The sequence below is a fragment of the Ranitomeya imitator genome, chromosome 2, assembly GCF_032444005.1.
Source record: "Ranitomeya imitator isolate aRanImi1 chromosome 2, aRanImi1.pri, whole genome shotgun sequence".
Classification (NCBI taxonomy): Eukaryota; Metazoa; Chordata; class Amphibia; order Anura; family Dendrobatidae; genus Ranitomeya; species Ranitomeya imitator.
This window is the reverse complement of record NC_091283.1, coordinates 349,664,883-349,684,706: the sequence shown is the minus strand read 5'-3', so window position 1 is coordinate 349,684,706 and position 19,824 is coordinate 349,664,883. Positions and strand designations below refer to the sequence as shown.

Sequence of the window (19,824 nt, the reverse complement as noted above, 5' to 3'; positions counted from 1 at the left end):
AGCTTTCTGCTTAGATAGACCACTGGGTGTTCCTCGCCATTCACTTCCTGTGACAATACTGCACCGAGGCCGACACCAGAGGCGTCCGTTTGGACAATAAACTCCCGTTTAAAGTCAGGGGCAACCAACACTGGTTGGCCACAGAGGACCGTTTTTAAATACTGAAAGGCCTTCTCTGCTTCTGTGTTCCACTTTATTGTGACAGATTTCGAGCCCTTAGTAAGATCTGTGAGAGGGGCCGCGATGGTGGCAAAATGTTTGATGAACCGCCTATAATAACCAACGATCCCCAAAAAGGCTCCGACTTGGTTTTTGGTGACCGGTCGTGGCCAATTCTGAATAGCGTCCACCTTATTGGTCTGTACCTTATTGGTCTGTGGCTTTACGACTCCTCGCCCTATGCTATATCCCAGATAGCGAGCTTCTTCCAATCCAAAAGTACATTTCTTAGGATTGGCAGTTAACCCAGCAGCTTTTATTGAGTCCAAGACGGCTTGTACTTTTGACAAATGTGTGTCCCAGTCATCACTAAAGACAATGATATCGTCCAAGTATGCGGACGCATACTGGACGTGAGGTTTTAGGACAATATCCATTAGACGTTGGAAGGTGGCTGCAGCACCATGTAACCCAAATGGCATATCACGGTACTGGAACAGTCCCTGGGGCGTTACAAAGGCCGTTTTCTCTTTGACTGAATCCGTAAGGGGAATCTGCCAATAACCTTTTGTTAAGTCGATAGTGGATATGTACCTGGCCGAACCCAGTCTCTCTATACGTTCATCAACTCTCGGCATCGGGTAGACATCAAATTTCGATACCTCATTTAATTTCCGAAAATCATTACAAAATCGAATAGTCCCATCGGGTTTGGGCACCAGCACGATTGGGCTAGTCCAATCACTCCGGGACTCTTCAATGACTCCAAGTTCTAACATTTTCTCGACTTCCTGGGCAATGGCTTGTCTCTGAGCCTCCGGAATTCGATATGGTTTTAGTCGTACACGGGCCTGTGGATCAGTAACAATGTCATGTTTAATCAAGTGAGTACGGCCAGGAAGCTCTGAAAAAACCTCTGCGTTTTTCTGTATAAATTCCTTGGTCTCTCGTTTTTGACTTTCGGATAGTGTCTCTGCAATACCCACCTCTGGCAACGCTACCTGGGGGTCATTTACCACAGATGGGGGTGCCCTACGAGGTCCATCATTAAGGGTGGCTTTTGACATTAGACTCTCCCTATCCCGCCAGGCCTTAAGCAAGTTTATGTGGTAGATTTGTTCGGTTTTCCTCTTGTCTGGTTGATATTTCTTATAGTTCACTTCACCTATTCTCTCCAACACCTCGTATGGGCCCTGCCACTTCGCAAGAAATTTATTTTCTACAGTAGGTACTAATACTAACACCCTGTCTCCGGGTTGAAAGACTCGTGTTTTAGCCGCTCGGTTATATACCGTGCTTTGGGCCTGTTGCGCCCGTTCTAAACATTCTTTAACTATTGGCATGACCGCCTCAATTCTATCTTGCATAAGCATTACGTGTTCAATTACACTGCGATAAGAAGTCACCTCTTGTTCCCAAGTCTCTTTAGCAATATCTTACAGGCCTCTAGGACATCGCCCGTAAACTAACTCAAAAGGCGAAAAGCCTGTGGAGGATTGGGGTACTTCCCGTATAGCGAACAGGAGATATGGTAGGAGAGCATCCCAATCCCTCCCGTCCTTATCTACTACCCTTTTCAACATTCCCTTCAGGGTTTTATTAAATCGCTCCACCAACCTGTCAGTCTGAGGGTGATATACTGAAGTACGCAAGTGGGAGATTTTTAGTAGCTTACACAAGTCCTTAAGTATTCGAGACATAAAGGGGGTTCCCTGATCTGTTAGTATTTCTTTCGGAATGCCGGTGCGAGAAAACATATTAACAAGCTCCTTTGAAATTGTTTTCGCATTGGCATTCCGCAGAGGCACTGCTTCAGGGTAACGAGTGGCATAATCTAGTACTACCAAAATGTACTGATGTCCCCTGGCAGATTTAACTAATGGACCCACTATATCCATTGCTATCCTCTCGAAGGGCACCTCTATTATTGGTAAGGGCACAAGGGGGCTTCTAAAATGTGACATAGGTGTGGTCAATTGACACGTAGGACAGGACTGACAATACCGTGTCACGTCCCCCCCTAGACCCGGCCAAAAGAAACGCTGCAGAGTACGGTGTTTTGTTTTTTCTCCGGCCAGGTGTCCCCCCAAGGGATGTTTATGTGCCAGTTCCAAAACTACCTGGCGAAAGGACTTGGGCACCACTAGTTGCTCTACTGCCACCCCTCGCACTTTGTCTATGTGATACAGCATACCCTGTTGCACAGCTAGATGTGGGAACTCATTTTGAGCCCCTGGGTACAATGGTCTTCCCTCAGAGACCTTTACATTTTCCCATGCCCTTGCCAGAGTAGGGTCCTGGTGTTGAGCGGTCCCGAACTTACCACGGGCCACCTCAAGACCTGGCATTTCTATAGCCTCCTCTAGTTCACTTGCGTCGCCTGCATATACAGCCAGAGGTGAGTCTACAGATTCTGGAGTTACCTCTGAGATTGACTCCTCCCCCTCTTGCTGCAATAGCTCAGGGGTTAGCCCCACGGCACCCTCCTCAACTAGAGTGCTCATGCCATTTTTAAGGCTCCACAAGTCCCAAAATAAGGGAAAGTCTCTCCCCAATATTACATCATGTCCCATAGACTTTAGGACAGCCGCTTGATGTCTTTTGGTTCCTACTGGCGTGGCAAGGGTGACCCAGGCAGTGGGGTAGTTTTTTATATCGCCATGGATGCAACTAATACCCAAGGTTGAGTTCGTTAGGGCTCTAGGGTCCACCAAACTGGCATTTACCAGAGTTACTTGACTGCCGGAATCCAAGACGGCATCCACACTATGGCCGTCGACCTCGAGGCAACACACGTGTCATTCATTTCCTGTGAGGACCTCTGCAACACAGACCGACTGTACATATAACGAAAGGCGTCTCATAGCGTTACAGTCCATTGGCTCTGTAGTTATTGGGCAGTTAGCTGCTGCATGGCCAAGCCCGCGACATCGCCAACATCGTATAGGACCTTGCTTCCTCGCCGGAAACGCCTGATAGGGTCTGCTGAATTGCTGTGAGACTGTACCGCCCCCATAGTTCTTTGTGGGTCTGCTACCCTTTATTGCAACGTTCTCTTCTTTTGAAGATGAAGTAGGTTTCGCAGTATTTTCTGGCGATTTCTTGGGAGCCCAGCGAGGTGATAACGTCCCTTGGAGTAGGCTTTCGGAAGCATTGTAGCGTTCGACCATATTCATCAACTGGTCGGCTGTATATGGGTCACCTTGTCCAACCCATCTCTGTATCTTAGGGGGCAAGGACCGCAGGTACTTGTCTAGAACAACACGTTCCACCATCTCTGCAGATGTCAAAATCTCTGGTTGCAGCCATTTTTTTACTAGATGGATAAGATCATGCATTTGTGAGCGGGCTGGCTGATCTTCCACAAAAGTCCATAAATGTACCCTCTGTGCTCGTACATATGTGTTTACTCCCAGCCTTGCCAGGATTTTGCCTTTTAATTTGGTATAGTCCATAGCATCCACTGCACTTAGATCGTAATAGGCCTTTTGTGGGTCCCCGCTCAAAAATGGCGCAACCACTTCAGCCCACATGTCCACCGGTAAATGCTCATGTTCTGCAATACGTTCAAATACGGTGAGATACGCTTCTACATCATCGTCAGCAGTCATTTTAAGCAGGGTTTTTTGTACGGCTTTCCGTGCACCAGCAACACTTTGTGCATGATCCCTCTCATCTCGGGGCTGCCGAATCAAAGCATGCTTTATTGCATTCAACTGCTCTTGCTGAATCTGGTTTTGCTGGTCCAGGGCTTGCTGGAAGTAAGTATTAGTCTGCTGTTGTTGAACATTTGCCCGCATTCTCCACCATTTGTGGAGATATAGCTCATCAGGGATCTCTGCTTTGGCCCAAGCAGGTGGCTATGGAGTCACAACGAACAATAGCAGGCTAGCGAGTTCCACACAGGTATGTGTCAGGTGTATTTATTGTACACATTTGCCTACAATGTTACACGTGCCAAACATGAAATAAAATGTCTAAGGCCGTCTGGCCACTAACTAACAACAAGATACTAACTGCAAAATAAACCTACACAACAAGAAAGAAGTTTGTGCAACCTTACTGTGTCAGCTTCCCAGACCAGCAGATGAGAGACTGAGATCCCAGCAGTTGCTGATTATATCAGCTGAATCAGACATGAGTCAAAAGCTGGATTGAATGTGTGGAAGGGAAGCATCAGTCCTTTCAGGCTGATCACTAAAGAAAACCAGGACCGGATTACAGTGAAATAAACAGCTTCACAATCAATACCGTGATACATATGAAATGAAACGGGGAGAAACATATCTGTTTTCTAGTACTTCTCCCCTTGGCACCTCACAGTAGATATATAGATGACAGTGACAAATACAATTAGTAGAGTGTGTGTGCACATTACTGTACATGTATTTAATTAATAGAAGACTGTTTTGCAGAAAAAAAGAGCCTGGGCTCCGGCGCAATTTTCGCAACCAGCAGAGGGAAAGCAAATGACTGGGGGCAGATGTTTATGGCCTGGGAAGGGGATCACAGCTGCATACTTAGCCTTTACTGGCTATTAAAATGGGGGACCTCCCAAAAAAGTGACATGGGGTCCCCCCATAATTAATAACCAGCAAAGGCTATGCAGACAGCTGCGGGCTGATATTAATAGCCTAGGAAGGGGCCATAGATATAGCCCCCCCGGTTAAAAACCTCAGCACTCAGCCACCCCAGAAAAGGCGCATCTCTAAGATGCGCCAATTCGGCACTTGGCCTCGCTCTTCCCAATTGCCCTGTAACGGTGGCAAGTGAGGTAATAGTTGTGGGGTTGATGTCACCTTTGTATTGTAAATTCACATCAAGCCCACAGCTTAGTAATGGAGAGGTGTCAATAACCTATCCATTCCTAATCCTATATGCGACGTCCATGTCCGTTGTTGTGTCCCATGCTGTAATCCATATCTGGGGTATATACAGTTTTCAACCAGAACGGTGCCAAGATGCAACCGCCCTGGCTGAAAACTACTGGTGAATGAGGAGATGCTGTGAGCGGAGCTTCAGTGACTAGCTGCGCTCCCTCACAGCCTGAACTGTGGTAAACTCTGGACCATGGGAAAATGCCAGTGCATCTTCCCACGGTCCTGAGGTCATCACATTTCAGCACGGCTGCAAACGGCAGCTTCAGTGACTAGTGGTGCCATTACTGATGCTGTGCTGCCTCACAGCCTGACCTGCGCTGAACTCTGGAGCGTGGGAAAATGCACTGGCATTTTCCTACGGTCCAGAGGTTACCAGTCCAGAGAACTACTGGCTTTTCAAAGGACACCGGTGCGTGAAAAACAGACAGCACTCACATGGTGCGAGTGCTGTGCGTTTTTTTTCTCTCATCCATTGACTTGCATTGGCGAGTCTCGTCCGAGAGACGCAGCAAATGACAGCATGCTGTGATTTTTTTTTCTCAGTCCGATTTCAGCTGAGAAAACGTAGATAAGATGTAACCCATTGAATAACATTGGTCAGAGTGCAATCCGATTTTTTTTCTCTCTCGGATTGCACTCATCCGGTTTTCTCACAAATGAGTATGAGCCCTAACCTGTAATCCCTTCCAAGATAATTCTTTTGCTACTTTTTCTGGATTACTGTTCTGACAGAATCTGCTTTCTGTCTGGCTTATGTTCACATTGCTGTAAGTACAGGTAATCTCGTGTACTAGGCTTCACAGCCCTCTATATTGCTGAAGCCCGACCTTCCAATTGCTAATCATTTGTTATCCAAAACTCCTGCAGCAAGCATTACTTTACACAGTACCCTGGTAAATCAATGCAATAACTGAGAAAGGCAGCAATGTAACATATTACATTTATTATATGATCTTCAGGGGGTTCTGATCATTCTTCCACTTTCTTACACTTGTTAATGAGAATTGTGAAGAAGGCAGGATTAGAATTGATCATAGATGTGAGTTCTCCATCCATCTGTGACTTTTACAATATTTGTTTCAGGGTGAAGATCTGACCTATATTAATACTAAAGGGACATATGTGAAGGCTGATGAGTGGTGTAAAGAGGAGATTCCTACAGATAACCACCCAAGTGAGTAGTAGCTTCTGTATTTACATATTGACCAATTGGAACAATTATGTGTTTAATTTTGTAGACTTTCTATTGAACCTGCACTCTGTTCTGTGCCCATGCATCACAAGCTATGCACTAACCAGCTGCCTATTTGTCACGATTCTACCGGTCACAGTGTCCTAAGGACGCTGTGAGTGACAGCTCAGCCACCCTTAGGACCCAGGGCTGTCAGTATTGTGAGTGACAGCTCAGCTGCCCAATCTGGCTTGTACAGCAGGGTTTATTCGAGGTGTCACCTGTTCAGAGTGATTATCTGGTATTTCACTGGATGGCAATGGTCAGACATAGCCTTTACTCTGTGAACTGATTTTCTGATCTGCGTTGCCAGACCTTGAATTTGCTTTTTGACTACTCGTTTGTATTATCCCTTTTGCCTTGATGTACTCGGACTTTAGCTGCCTGACCCCGGACTTTGCCTCTGTTCATTTTTTTTGTATCCCTTTGTCTTTGATGAACTCTTCTGGCAGTTGATCTTGGACTACTGGTCTTCCCTGCCACATGGCTTGTCCATGAGTAGTGACTCAGCATCACATAACATTTTTTTTTGCCAGAAAGGATCCCATTCACACGCATTGTGATCAGGTGGCAAATCTGACCCAAATGATTCAGTATCTAGCTAAACAGCACCAGAACCTTGAATCATTACAGTTGCAGGACCAGGAAAAGGTGTCTTGCTGTGTGAAAGCTCACCAGCTCTTTGTTGCCTGTGGTGACTGTGACATCTGTACCTTCAGACGTGCAGTTGACCTCCTCTGAATGCGTAACTCTTCCTGATACATTTTTGGAAAAGAAGAAACAGTTTAAGTTTTCAGCAAGAGCTGTAGGTTAGTTTTTACCCTGCTACCTCAGTCTTCAAGCTATGAGCGCCAGGAGGTGGGAATACTTATATACCTTCTGCAAGGGGGTTCTCGGACCTGGGTGTTTTCACTGTCCCCACAGGCCCCAGAACAGGTTTCTGTTGATGCATTCTTTGACAACTTAGGTTTAATTTATGACAAACCTGACAGATTCTGGGTCACTATGGTTAAGATCATGAACCTGACATAGGGGACCTACACCGCTGAGTACTACAGTACTGAATTCCAGCAATGGTCTACCAGAGTTCAGTGGAATGATGTGTCCCTCAGGTGCCAATTCATTAGAGGCCTTTTTGAAGCCCTTACGTACACTCTGGTTCTTCATGATTCCCCTTGCTCTTTGGCGGAGGCCATGACCCAGGCTAAAAGGATGGACAGCAGTTTTTTTGAGAGATGTGGTGGGCAAGCAGCAGGGTGCTTGTTATACTCCCCGGAGCGGGTCTGTTCACATGTGATGGAGGTTGGAGTTGCCGGTTCTTGTGCTGTGGAGAGGAAACTTAGAAACTATCTGGGACTCTGCATATACTGTGGTCTTTTTGAGCATGTTTTAAGGACTGTCCAAGTTGCCCTCAAGGAAGCAAGCCGTTGAGAGAATGCCTAGGTCTGGGTGATTGTTGAGAGTGTCATTCAGACTTCCAGGTATCTGTTTTCTCCTTTGATAAAGTACTGTTTAATATGGTCTTGTCCTCCAAAAAAAAACAGGTATTACCAGCATTGGCTTTCATTCATTGCGGGTCTGCAGCTAACTTTATTGATTTGGGACTGGTTCTGAAATTACTCTTAGGGACAGGTAGTTTGAAAAAAAAAAACTTCTAAATTTTGCCATTGACAAAACACCACTACTTCAGAACTTTGTCAGATGGGTAATGGAATTCACTCTCTATGTGGGAGCACTTCACTCTAAATCCTTTTCCTGTTTTGTTTTGGATAATTTTCCTGCTCAGTTGGTACTGGGACTTCCATGGCTGCTTTTTCCCGATCCTGTTACTGATTGGTGTTAGAAGGATATTGTTAAGTGGAGCCCTAATTGTCCTAAGAAATGTGTAAGTTTGGCACAAATTTAGTTTTCTAGATCGGAGGATTTGCCAGGTTACCTGAAAGACTTCGGAGATGTGTTTTCAGAAATAGAGGTGGAGATACTGCCTCACCATTGTCGCTATGATTGCACAATTAATCGTGTCCCTATTGCCAAGTTACTTAAAGCTTGACTTTACAACTTGTCTGGGCATAAATGTACAGCCATGAAAAATTATGTGAACGAAAGTTTACCTGTAGCTGCTGGGTTTTTCTTTGTAAAAAAGAAAGAAGGTGGCCTCTGTTCTTGCCTTGATTTCTGAGCACTGAGCAAAATCACTGTTAAGGCCGGCGTCACACTTGCGAGTTTTACGGACGTAAGAGCGCAGAAACTACGTCCGTAAAACTCGCAAAAAATATGGCACAATTATTCTCTATGCCCCTGCTCCTATCTGCCGTATTAAACTGATCCGTATTATACGGCTTTCTACGGCCATAGAAAATCGCAGCATGCTGCGTTTGTCATCGTATTGCGCAAATAAAACGTCAATGAAAGTCAATGGAAGCCCCAAAATTACGGATTACACACGGACCAGCAGTGTGACTTGCGAGGAATACGCAGCGCTGTTAGAGAGAAAAGCCGGTAATTCAATTACCGGCTTTTGCTTTCTCCTTCCTAAACCCGACATGATATGAGACCTGGTTTACATACAGTAAGCCATCTCATATCACCATGACATATCAGACATGAGCAGCCTGCATTAGCGGAGCTCGTGTCTGCAAAATATTTTAACCCCTTCAGATGGATTTACATCGTTGGACCTTACAGATCCTCGGATGGTATGTATATTGTTGGTTTATTATTTTTTTTTAATTTACAGTTCGAGGGTCTTCAGTGAGTGGATTGAGAGTAGAATAAATTAATACAACAGCCTTTGTGATTTTTTCAATAAATTATTTTTTAATAATGTGTGTGTGTTTTTTTTTTTTAACCCTTTACTAGTATTGGATTAATAATGGATAGGTGTCATAATTGACGCCTCTCCATTATTAATTAGGCTTAATGTCACCTTACAATAGCAAGGTGACATTAACCCTTCATTACCCCATATCCCACCGCTACACGGGAATGGGAAGAGAGTGGCCAAGTGCCAGAATAGGCGCATCTTCCAGATGTGCCTGTTCTGGGGTGGCTGGGGGCAGATGTTTTTAGTCAGGGGGGGGCCAATAACCATGGACCCTCTCCAGGCTATTAATATCTGCCCTCAGTCACTGGCTTTACTACTCTGGCGGAGAAAATTGTGCGGGAGCCCACGCCAATTTTTTTCCACCATTTAACCCCTTATTTTACTAGCTAGAACAGCCAAATTTTGCATATACACACTACTGACATTAGTAGTGTGGTATATGCAAAAAAATCGTGATATGTGATGCTTTACTGTATGTAAACCAGGTCTCATATCATGTCGGGTTTAGGAAGGAGAAAGCAAAAGTCGGTAATTGAATTACCGGCTTTCTGCTATCTCGCGCTGTATTAAGTAATAATATATATACATACAGTATATGTGTCTCCCTGACATATATATATATATATATATATATATATATATATATATATATATATATATATATATATATATAGACAGTATATATGTTTTTATTTTAACACATGGATCCCTTGTATAGATGTATGTCGGTTTTGCAAGCCTGCGATAAAAAAAAACGCATTACGGCTGCCATACGGATTACATACGGAGGATGCCATGCGCAAAAAACGGTGACACACCCTGCCTATGGAGGAGCTACGGACCACTATTTTCGGGACTTTTCAGCGTATTACGGCCGTAATATACGGACCGTATTTTCATACGCTGAGTGTGACACCGGCCTAAAACTACATACTGACTTCCACTCATGCCTGATCTTCATAATCATCTTATGGAGGCTACGTGTTTCTTTTTTACATTTGATCTTAGAGGGGCTTACAATTTGATATGGATCCGGGAAAGGGTTATAAGCATTTTTAACGTCAGTGTTTATTCGAAAATCTTGTCATACCATTTGGGTTAACCAATGCACCAGCAGTATTTCACAACTTTATGAATTATATTTTTTCTGATTGCATCGTAAGATTTTTTGTGATTTATCTTGATGATATTTTTATTTTTTTGCCCAATTTGGATTCTCACCAGGAACATATCTGTGCAGTAGTAGAAAGGTTGAGAGAGAATTCTTTTTGCTAAAATTGAGAAATATTATCACCAAAGGTCCCACATCATATATGAAGGCCAAATAACTCAAAATTCAATATAGCACTGTCAGGAATAGGTGAATAAACCACCACCAGAGAGTATAATCCTTAAGGCTATGTGCATACGTTGCGGGTTTTGCTGCAGATTCGCAGCAGTTTTCCACGAGTTTACAGTACCATGTAAACCTATGAAAAACAAAATCCGCAGTGCACATGCTGCGGAAAAAACGCACGGAAATGTAGCGTTGTTTATTCCGCAGCATGTCAATTCATTGTGCGGATTTCGCAGTGGTTTACACCTGCTCCTCAATAGCAATCCGCAGGTGAAATCCGCCGGGAAACCGCGGTAATTCCGCAGAAAATCCGCAGTGTGGATTTCCTGCGGATTTACCAAAATCAGTGCGGAAAAATCCACACACCTTTCCGTAACGTGTGCACATACCCTAAATGTAATCTTTATTAAATAAAACCATCTATATAATAGTCTAAGGGGTACTTCCATCTGTCTGTAACGGAAATCCCGCATCGCTGATTCCAATACCAATCAGCGACAGGCTTAGTCCGACTGCAAATTGGCCCCTCCCTACTCTCCTCCAGTCAGCACCAGTGTGTCGCCCCATCCCGGACCAACTTTTTACTATTGATGCTGCCTATGCAGCATCAATAGTAAAAGGATATAATGTTAAAAATAATAAAAAAAAAAAAAAAAATTGTGATATTCTCACCTTCCGGCGTTTGCAGCAGCTTTTCCTGCTCCTCGCCATGCTCCGGTCCCACCGTTTCGCTGATTGGTCGCAGTCGGCCGCGACCAATCAGTAACATTGGTGCAGGATTTAAACACCGCTCCGATAATTGGTCGCGCCCGGCGCCAACCGCAACCAATCAGCGACAGGCGCTGTCGTGCCGTGAATTGGCGCGGGATTTAAACCACGCTTTGCTGATTGGTCGCGGCCGGCCGGGCGAGACCAATCAGCAAAGCGTGATTTAAATCCCACGTCAACGTCGCGGCACGACAGCGCCTCCGCTCCACCCCCCCGCGCTCCGATCCACCCACCCATGCTCCGAACCCCCCCCCCCCCCCCCGTGCTCCGCCCCCACCCCATCATACTTACCGATCCTCCCGGGGTCCGTCCGTCTTCTCCCTGGGCGCCGCCATCTTCCAAAATGGCGGGCGCATGCGCAGTGCGCCCGCCGAATCTGCCGGCCGGCAGATTCGTTCCAAAGTGCATTTTGATCACTGAGATATAACCTATCACAGTGATCAAAATAAAAAAAATAGTAAATGACCCCCCCCCCCCTTTGTCACCCCCATAGGTAGGGACAATAAAAAAATAAAGAATTTTTTTTTTTTCCACTAAGGTTAGAATAGGGTTAGGGTTTCGATATGTGCACACGTATTCTGGTCCTCTGCGGATTTATGGCTCTGCGGATTTATGGCGGATTTACCGCGGTTTTTCTGCACATTTCACTGCAGTTTTACAACTGCGATTTTCTATTGGAGCAGTTGTAAAACCGCTGCGGAATCCGCAGAAAGAAGTGACATGCTGCGGAATGTAAACCGCTGCTTTTCCGTGCAGTTTTTCTGCAGCATGTGTACAGCGATTTTTGTTTCCCATAGGTTTACATTGAACTGTAAACTCATGGGAAACTGCTGCGGATCCGCAGCGTTTTCCGCAGCGTGTGCACATACCTTTAGAATTAGGCTATGTGCACACGGTGCGGATTTGGCTGCGGATCCGCAGCGGATTGGCCACTGCGGATTCGCAGCAGTGTTCCATCAGGTTTACAGTACCATGTAAACCTATGGAAAACAAAATCCGCTGTGCCCATGGTGCGGAAAATACCACGCGGAAACGCTGCGTTGTATTTTCCGCAGCATGTCAATTCTTTGTGCGGATTCCGCAGCGTTTTACACCTGTTCCTCAATAGGAATCTGCAGGTGAAATCCGCACAAAAAACACTGGAAATCTAAGGTAAATCCGCAGGTAAAACGCAATGCCTTTTACCCGCGGATTTTTCAAAAATGATGCTGAAAAATCTCACACGAATCCGCAACGTGGGCACATAGCCTTAGGGTTAGGGTTGGAATTAGGGTTGTGATTAGGGTTATGGCTACAGTTGGGATTAGGGTTAGGGGTGTGGGGGGGGGTTAGTGTTGGAGGTAGAATTGAGGGGTTTCCACTGTTTAGGCACATCAGGAGTCTCCAAACGCAACATGGCGCCACCATTGATTCCAGCCAATCTTGTATTCAAAAAGTCAAATGGTGCTCCCTCACTTCCGAGCCCCGACGTGCGCCCAAACAGTGGTTTACCCCCACATATGGGGTACCAGCATACTCAGGACACACTGCGCAACAATTATTGGGGTCCAATTTCTCCTGTTACCCTTGTGAAAATAAAAAATTGCTTGCTAAAACATCATTTTTGAGGAAAGAAAAATGATTTTTTATTTTCACGGCTCTGCGTTGTAAACGTCTGTGAAGCACTTGGGGGTTCAAAGTGCGCTCACCACATATCTAGATAAGTTCCTTGGGGGGTCTAGTTTCTAAAATGGGGTCACTTGTGGGGGGTTTCTACTGTTTAGGCACACCAGGGGCTCTGCAAACGCAACGTGACGCCCGCAGACCATTCCATCAAAGTCTGCATTTCAAAAGTCACTACTTCACTTCCGAGCCCCGACATGTGCCCAAACAGTGGTTTACCCCCACATATGGGGTATCAGCGTACTCAGGAGAAACTGGACAACAACTTTTGGGGTCAAATTTCTCCTGTTACCCTTGGGAAAATAAAAAAATTGCAGGCTAAAAGATCATTTTTGAGAAAATAAATTTTTATTTTTTATTTTTATGGCTCTGCGTTATAAACTTCTGTGAAGCACTTGGGGGTTCAAAGTCCTCACCACACATCTAGATTAGTTCCTTTGGGGGTCTAGTTTCCAAAATGGGGTCATTTGTGGGGGATCTCCAATGTTTAGGCACACAGGGGCTCTCCAAACGTGACATGGTGTCCGCTAATGATTGGAGCTAATTTTCCATTTAAAAAGCCAAATGGCATGCCTTCCCTTCCGAGCCCTGCCATGCGCCCAAACAGTGGTTTACCCCCACATATGGGGTATCAGCGTACTCAGAATAAACTGGACAACAACATTTGGGGTCCAATTTCTCCTATTACCTTTGGCAAAATAGGAAATTCCAGGCTAAAAAATCATTTTTGAGGAAAGAAAAATTATTTTTTATTTTCATGGCTCTGCGTTATAAACGTCTGTGAAGCACCTGGGGGTTTAAAGTGCTCAATATGCATCTAGATAAGTTTCTTGGGGGGTCTAGTTTCCAAAATGGGGTCATTTGTGGGGGAGCTCCAATGTTTAGGCACACAGGGGCTCTCCAAACGCGACATGGTGTCCGCTAACAATTGGAGCTAATTTTCCATTAAAAAAGTCAAATGGCGCGCCTTCCCTTCCGAGCCCTGCCGTGTGCCCAAACAGTGGTTTACCCCCACATATGAGGTATCGGCGTACTCGGGAGAAATTGCCCAACAAATTTTAGGATCCATTTTATCCTATTGCCCATGTGAAAATTAAAAAATTGAGGCGAAAAGAAATTTTTTGTGAAAAAAAAGTACTTTTTCATTTTTACAGATCAATTTGTGAAGCACCTGAGTGTTTAAAGTGCTCACTAGGCATCTAGATACGTTCCTTTGGGGGTCTAGTTTCCAAAATGGGGTCACTTGTGGGGGAGCTCCAATGTTTAGGCACACAGGGGCTCTCCAAACGCGACATGGTGTCCGCTAAAGAGTGGAGCCAATTTTTCATTCAAAAAGTCAAATGGCGCTCCTTCCCTTCCAAGCCCTGCCGTGCGCCCAAACAGTGGTTTACCCCCACATATGAGGTATCAGCGTACTCAGGACAAATTGGACTACAACTTTCGTGGTTGAGTTTCTCCTTTTACCATTGAGAAAATAAAAAAATTGTTGCTAAAAGATAATTTTTGTGACTAAAAAGTTAAATGTTCATTTTTTCCTTCCATGTTGCTTCTGCTGCTGTGAAGCACCTGAAGGGTTAATAAACTTCTTGAATGTGGTTTTGAGCACCTTGAGGGGTGCATTTTTTAGAATGGTGTCACTTTTGGGTATTTTCAGCCATATAGACCCCTCAAACTGACTTCAAATGTGAGGTGGTCCCTAAAAAAATGGTTTTGTAAATTTCGTTGTAAAAATGAGAAATCGCTGGTCAAATTTTAACCCTTATAACTTCCTAGCAAAAAAAAATTTTGTTTCCAAAATTGTGCTGATGTAAAGTATACATGTGGGAAATGTTATTTATTAACTATTTTGTGTCACATAACTCTCTGGTTTAACAGAATAAAAATTCAAAATGTGAAAATTGTGAAATTTTCAAAATTTTCGCCAAATTTCCATTTTTATCAAAAATAAACGCAGAATTTATTGACCTAAATTTACCACTAACATGAAGCCCAATATGTCACGAAAAAACAATCTCAGAACCGCTAGGATCCATTGAAGCGTTCCTGAGTTATTACCTCATAAAGGTACACTGGTCAGAATTGCAAAAAACGGCCAGGTCATTAAGGTCAAAATAGGCTGGGTCATGAAGGGGTTGAGGAATGCCCGCCCAATAGAATGCTGGACCCTGTCTATGAGCTAATTTGCAAGTGTTTCTGGTTGTGGGTGCCATGCGCAAGCAAAATAATGCTTTAGCTGACCCAGCATCCGCCGGGATCTTATGTTAAAATTAGTAGGTTTTAACATAGTTACAATTTGGTGGGTTTAATTCCCGGTTATTTGTTCTTATGATGATCTTAAGTTTTATCTGATACTTATCTGATTGGTTTATTATCCCTTTTAACCCGTTCCATGTTGCCTTTTGTGGAGACTATGTACATATACATTGAAACTCACCTTCCTCCACGTATAATTTTTGGAGGTGCGGTTCATGCTCTTTTTTTGGTGCAAAGCATGTTCTTTTCCTTTCTTGGACCAGCACTCCTCCCATTTGGCACAGTGATTTTAATTAGCAGGAGACTGCAAAGTAAGGGGTCTAGCCCATTTTTGCTCTGAAAGGTGAATGCTCCTTTCATTTGGTGTGGGTACTGTGTGGTGGTCATTGTTGCTGTGGTTTTGTGCTAGTGGGCTGGTGCGGTCTGGAGTCATGAGGACTCAGTCTTGCAGCATGGCCGCTGTGGCGGTGATCAGCACGCGGCTCCGCTCCATTAGGGCGATAGGACCCACTACGAGGTTTGTCGTGATGTGGCAGTGGGCTTCATACACTCTGATCAGAATGTTAAACTAAGAACCTCATGTTCAGTTATATAAAATTTTGCCTGAAGGCTTTAGATCAATGTATGATTTTTGGAGGTGCGGTTCATGCTCTTTTTTGGTGCAAAGTGATAATGTTGATTTTAGTTTAATCAGATTTTATTGGTTATACATAGCAAAACATAACATAAAAAACAAATTTTCATTTGGGCCATGCAGGACCTCATTGCATACAATAACCAGAGAATTATAATACCGCAATAACCAGAGAATTATAATACCGCTCTTGTATATCCAATATAGAACATAAACAAAAGTTGGCCTAGCTATTAATGGCACTTCCACATTTAAATCTATAGCTATAAATATACAGGAAGCAGATGCCAAGTAAATTTAAAAAGTACATGCCGTATATACTCGAGTATAAGCCGAGATTTTCAGCCCATTTTTATTTAGGCTGAAAGTGCTCCTCTCGATTTATACTTGTCATTGTCCCAGGGGTCGGCGGGGGAGGGGGAGCGTCGGTGGTGATATACTCACTTGCTCCTGGCGCGGTCCCTAGTTCTCCGGGCGCTGACAGCTTCTTCCAGCGTTGAGCGGCCACATGGTACCACTCATTACAGTAATGAATATGGACGCGACTCCACTCCCATAGGGGTGGAGCTGCATATTCATTACTGTAATGGGCGGTACCGGTGACCACTCAATGCTGGAAGAAGCTGTCAGCGCCCGGAGAAGACCATCAGGGAAGCTGCCAGGGACCACGCCAGGAGCAGGTGAGTATAATGGGGAGGGGGAGCATTGTGCGATATTCACCTATCCTCGTTCCACTGCAGGGCTACGTCTTCCACGCCCTCTGCAGTGATGCTCAGGTCAGAGGGCGCGATGACGTGGTTAGTGTGCGCCCTCTGCTTGAATGTCAGTGCAGAGGACGCTGAAGACAGAGCGGCGCCCGACTGTGGAACGAGGCCACGTGAATATTGCAAGTGCCGGGGGCCTGAGCGACGAGAGGTGAGTATGTCTTTTTTTTTTTCTTTTAATCGCAGCAACAGCATATGGGGCAAATATCTGTATGGAGCATCTTATGGGGCCATAATCAACATTTGTGCAGCATTATATGGGGCAAATTTCTCTATGGAGCATCTTATGGAGCCATAATCAGCATTTGTGCAGCATTATATGGGGCAAACGTCTGTATGGCCATAATCAACCTTTATGGAGCATTATATGGGGCAAATATGTCCATGGAGCATCTTATGGGGCCATTATAAACCTTTGTGCAGCATTATATGGGGCTCCTGATTCAATATGGATATTCAAAAATACGAAACCTACTGATGTCTCAATTAATTTTACTTTTATTGGTATCTGTTTTTATTTTTGAAATTTACCGGTAGCTGCTGCATTTTCCACCCTAGGCTTATATTCGAGTCATTATGTTTTCCCAGTTTTTTGTGGCAAAATTAGGGGTCTCGGCTTATACTCGAGTATATATGGTAAATCTTTATTAAACACTTATTACATACATTTTTTAAAATAATTTTTTCAATGGGTAAACACCAAATGGATCTGCAGGCACAGGAATAATTGTATAAAAATATACAGTATGTAAACAGTTATTTTTCTTTTAGATAGATTGATCTCTTATTGCGAAGTCAAACAGAGGAAGAATCCACATAGATTAGATCAATTTTTTTAAAATAAATGTTCATACAGTTAGTGGTTGTGAAGTTCGACGTATGCACATAAGTAAATGATTTTCCAATAAATAATGAGTCTTTGTACTATCAGACCTTTTAGGTTAATAAATTGAGTGATTTTTGAACAGTCAATAAGCCATTAGTGCTAGTCTATTCATTAAATACAGGTCTGATAGTATGGGGAAATAATGACCAAATGACTAATCATTTCCAATAAAGTAAAGTAAATAACAGACTCATGAGGGAACCAATGGACTAAAAGAGACACTCCTCGTACACAATATGGTGCACCATTCATTCAGTTGATTATGGTGCTGAATGAAATTATATATAGTATTTGTACCAAAATATCATTAAAGTAATACATGAGTTTAAAGTGCATAGTGCTATTCAATCATATACCATATATACTCGAGTATAAGCCTAGATTTTCTGCCCATTTTTTTTAGGCTGAAAGTGCCCCTCTTGGCTTATACTCGAGTCACATCCACTGGTCTGTCTCCCGTCATCCCCACCGGTCTGTCTCCCCTCTCCCCCTGGTTCATCTCTCTGTCACATCCTACTCACCTGTTCCTGGCGCGGTCCCTAGTCCCTACTTCTCCGATTGTCTCCGGGCGCCGGCAGCTCTTCCTGTGTTCAGCGGTCATGTGGTACCACTTATTAAAGTAATGAATATGGACGCGACTCCACTCTCATAGGGGTGGAGCGTATATTCATTACTTTAATGAGCGGAACCAGTGACCGCTGAACACAGGAACAAGCTGCCAGCGCCGGAGAGACCATTGCATCAGAGAAGCAGGGACGTGCAGACCGCGCCAGGAGGGCGAGTATGATGGGGGAGGATGAGCATTGCGATATTCACCTGTCCCCGTTCCACCGTCGCGCTGCTCCGTCTTCCGCGTCCTCTGGCTGTGACGTTCAGGTCAGAGGGTGCGATGATGTGTTTAGTGCGCGCCCTCTGCCTGAACAGTCACTGCAGAGAGCCGGAAGATGGAGCGGTGCACGGCGGTGGAACGGGGACAGGTGAATATCGCAAGTGCCGGTGTCCACACCTGCTCAGGACAAGAGGTGAATATGTATTTTTTTTTTTAGATTGCAGCAGCAGCATATGGGGCAAATGTTTCTATGGAGCATCGTATGGAGCCATAATCAACCTTTAGGGAGCATTATATGGGGAAAATGTTTCTATGGAGCATCTTATGGGGCCATAATCAACCTTTGTGCAGCATTATATGGGGAAAATGTTTCTATGGAGCATCTTATGGGGCCATAATCAACCTTTATGGAGCATTGTATGGGGAAAATGCTTCTATGGAGCATTTTAGGCTACTTTCACACTAGCGTCGGTACGGGGCCGTCGCCATGCTCCGGCCTGACGTACCGACACACGCTGCAAAATAAATGAACAATGGGGACAGCGGATGCAGTTTTTTCAACGCATGCGCTGCCCCATTGTAATGTCTGGGGAGGAGGGGGTGGAGTTTCGGTCGCGCATGCGTGGTCGAAGATGGTGGACTCAACGCACAAAAAAACATTACATGTAACTTTTTTGTGCCGAGGGTCCGCCAAAACACGACGCATCCGTCGCAAGATGGATGCGACGTGTGGCCATACGTCGCAATGCATCACTAATGCAGGTCTATGGAGAAAAAAAGCATACTGTGGGCACATTTGCAAGATGCGTTTTTTCTCCAAAACGACACATTGCGACGTACGCCAAACAACGCTAGTGTGAAAGTATCAATATATATAAACCCAGACTCATAATGCAAAGTGTCCAAAAACCATGTCCTGGACACTACCAAATCCAGCTCCAAATAGCAATCAGATAAATCAGGAGAAAAAAGGAGCATTCAAAATGCAACGTTAAAAAGTACAAAATGTTATTAAGACACTGAAAATGCACATACAAACATGTATCTAAAATAAGGATACTAAAGACCATCCCTTTAACCCGCACAGTACTGCAAAGAGGTCATATAATAGTACAGAGGAATTGGCATGTCCGGAAATAGCCTATAGACCAGAAAGCAGCATGTCATTTTCCCCTGACGAAGCCGTCCTTGCAACGGCGACACGCGTTGGGCTCCTCCCCATGCTGCTTTCTGCCTGACCTCACCTTCCTTCGGCTGCAGCACCTCTATTTCAGCTGTTATATGTGGGTTCTACGGATTCTTACTTATTCGAGGCTGTGGTCGTGGATTTTGGCACAGCTTTTCATCCAGCACTTCCTGTTTCTTGTGCCTTGTGGCCTCTGTTGCAATACTTACCTCTCTTTGCTGTCCTCTATGCTGCTGTCTTGTGACCACTGACAGTGTAATTTTGCGTCTGCATACAGGTATTTCTGGTATATTTGCCTTAGGGAGTGTTGCTTTATGGTTGGTTTTATCGGTGGTTATTGCCCATCTGTTCTATACCTTTCCGGGGTGTGTGTTTATGGTATTTTCTATATTCTACGTTGTTTTTTGATTAT

General features: G+C 44.4%; 1 protein-coding gene across 1 annotated transcript in view; it reads left to right on the top strand.

The window, feature by feature from the left end:
- The window catches only part of LOC138666543 (zinc finger protein 850-like), a 148,693-nt gene that overhangs the window by 18,667 nt on the left and 110,202 nt on the right, over positions 1-19,824 (top strand). The window contains exon 6 of the mRNA XM_069754753.1: positions 6,123-6,213. Coding sequence (XP_069610854.1) covers positions 6,123-6,213 — 91 coding nt within the window. The remainder of the gene's footprint in view (positions 1-6,122; positions 6,214-19,824) is intronic.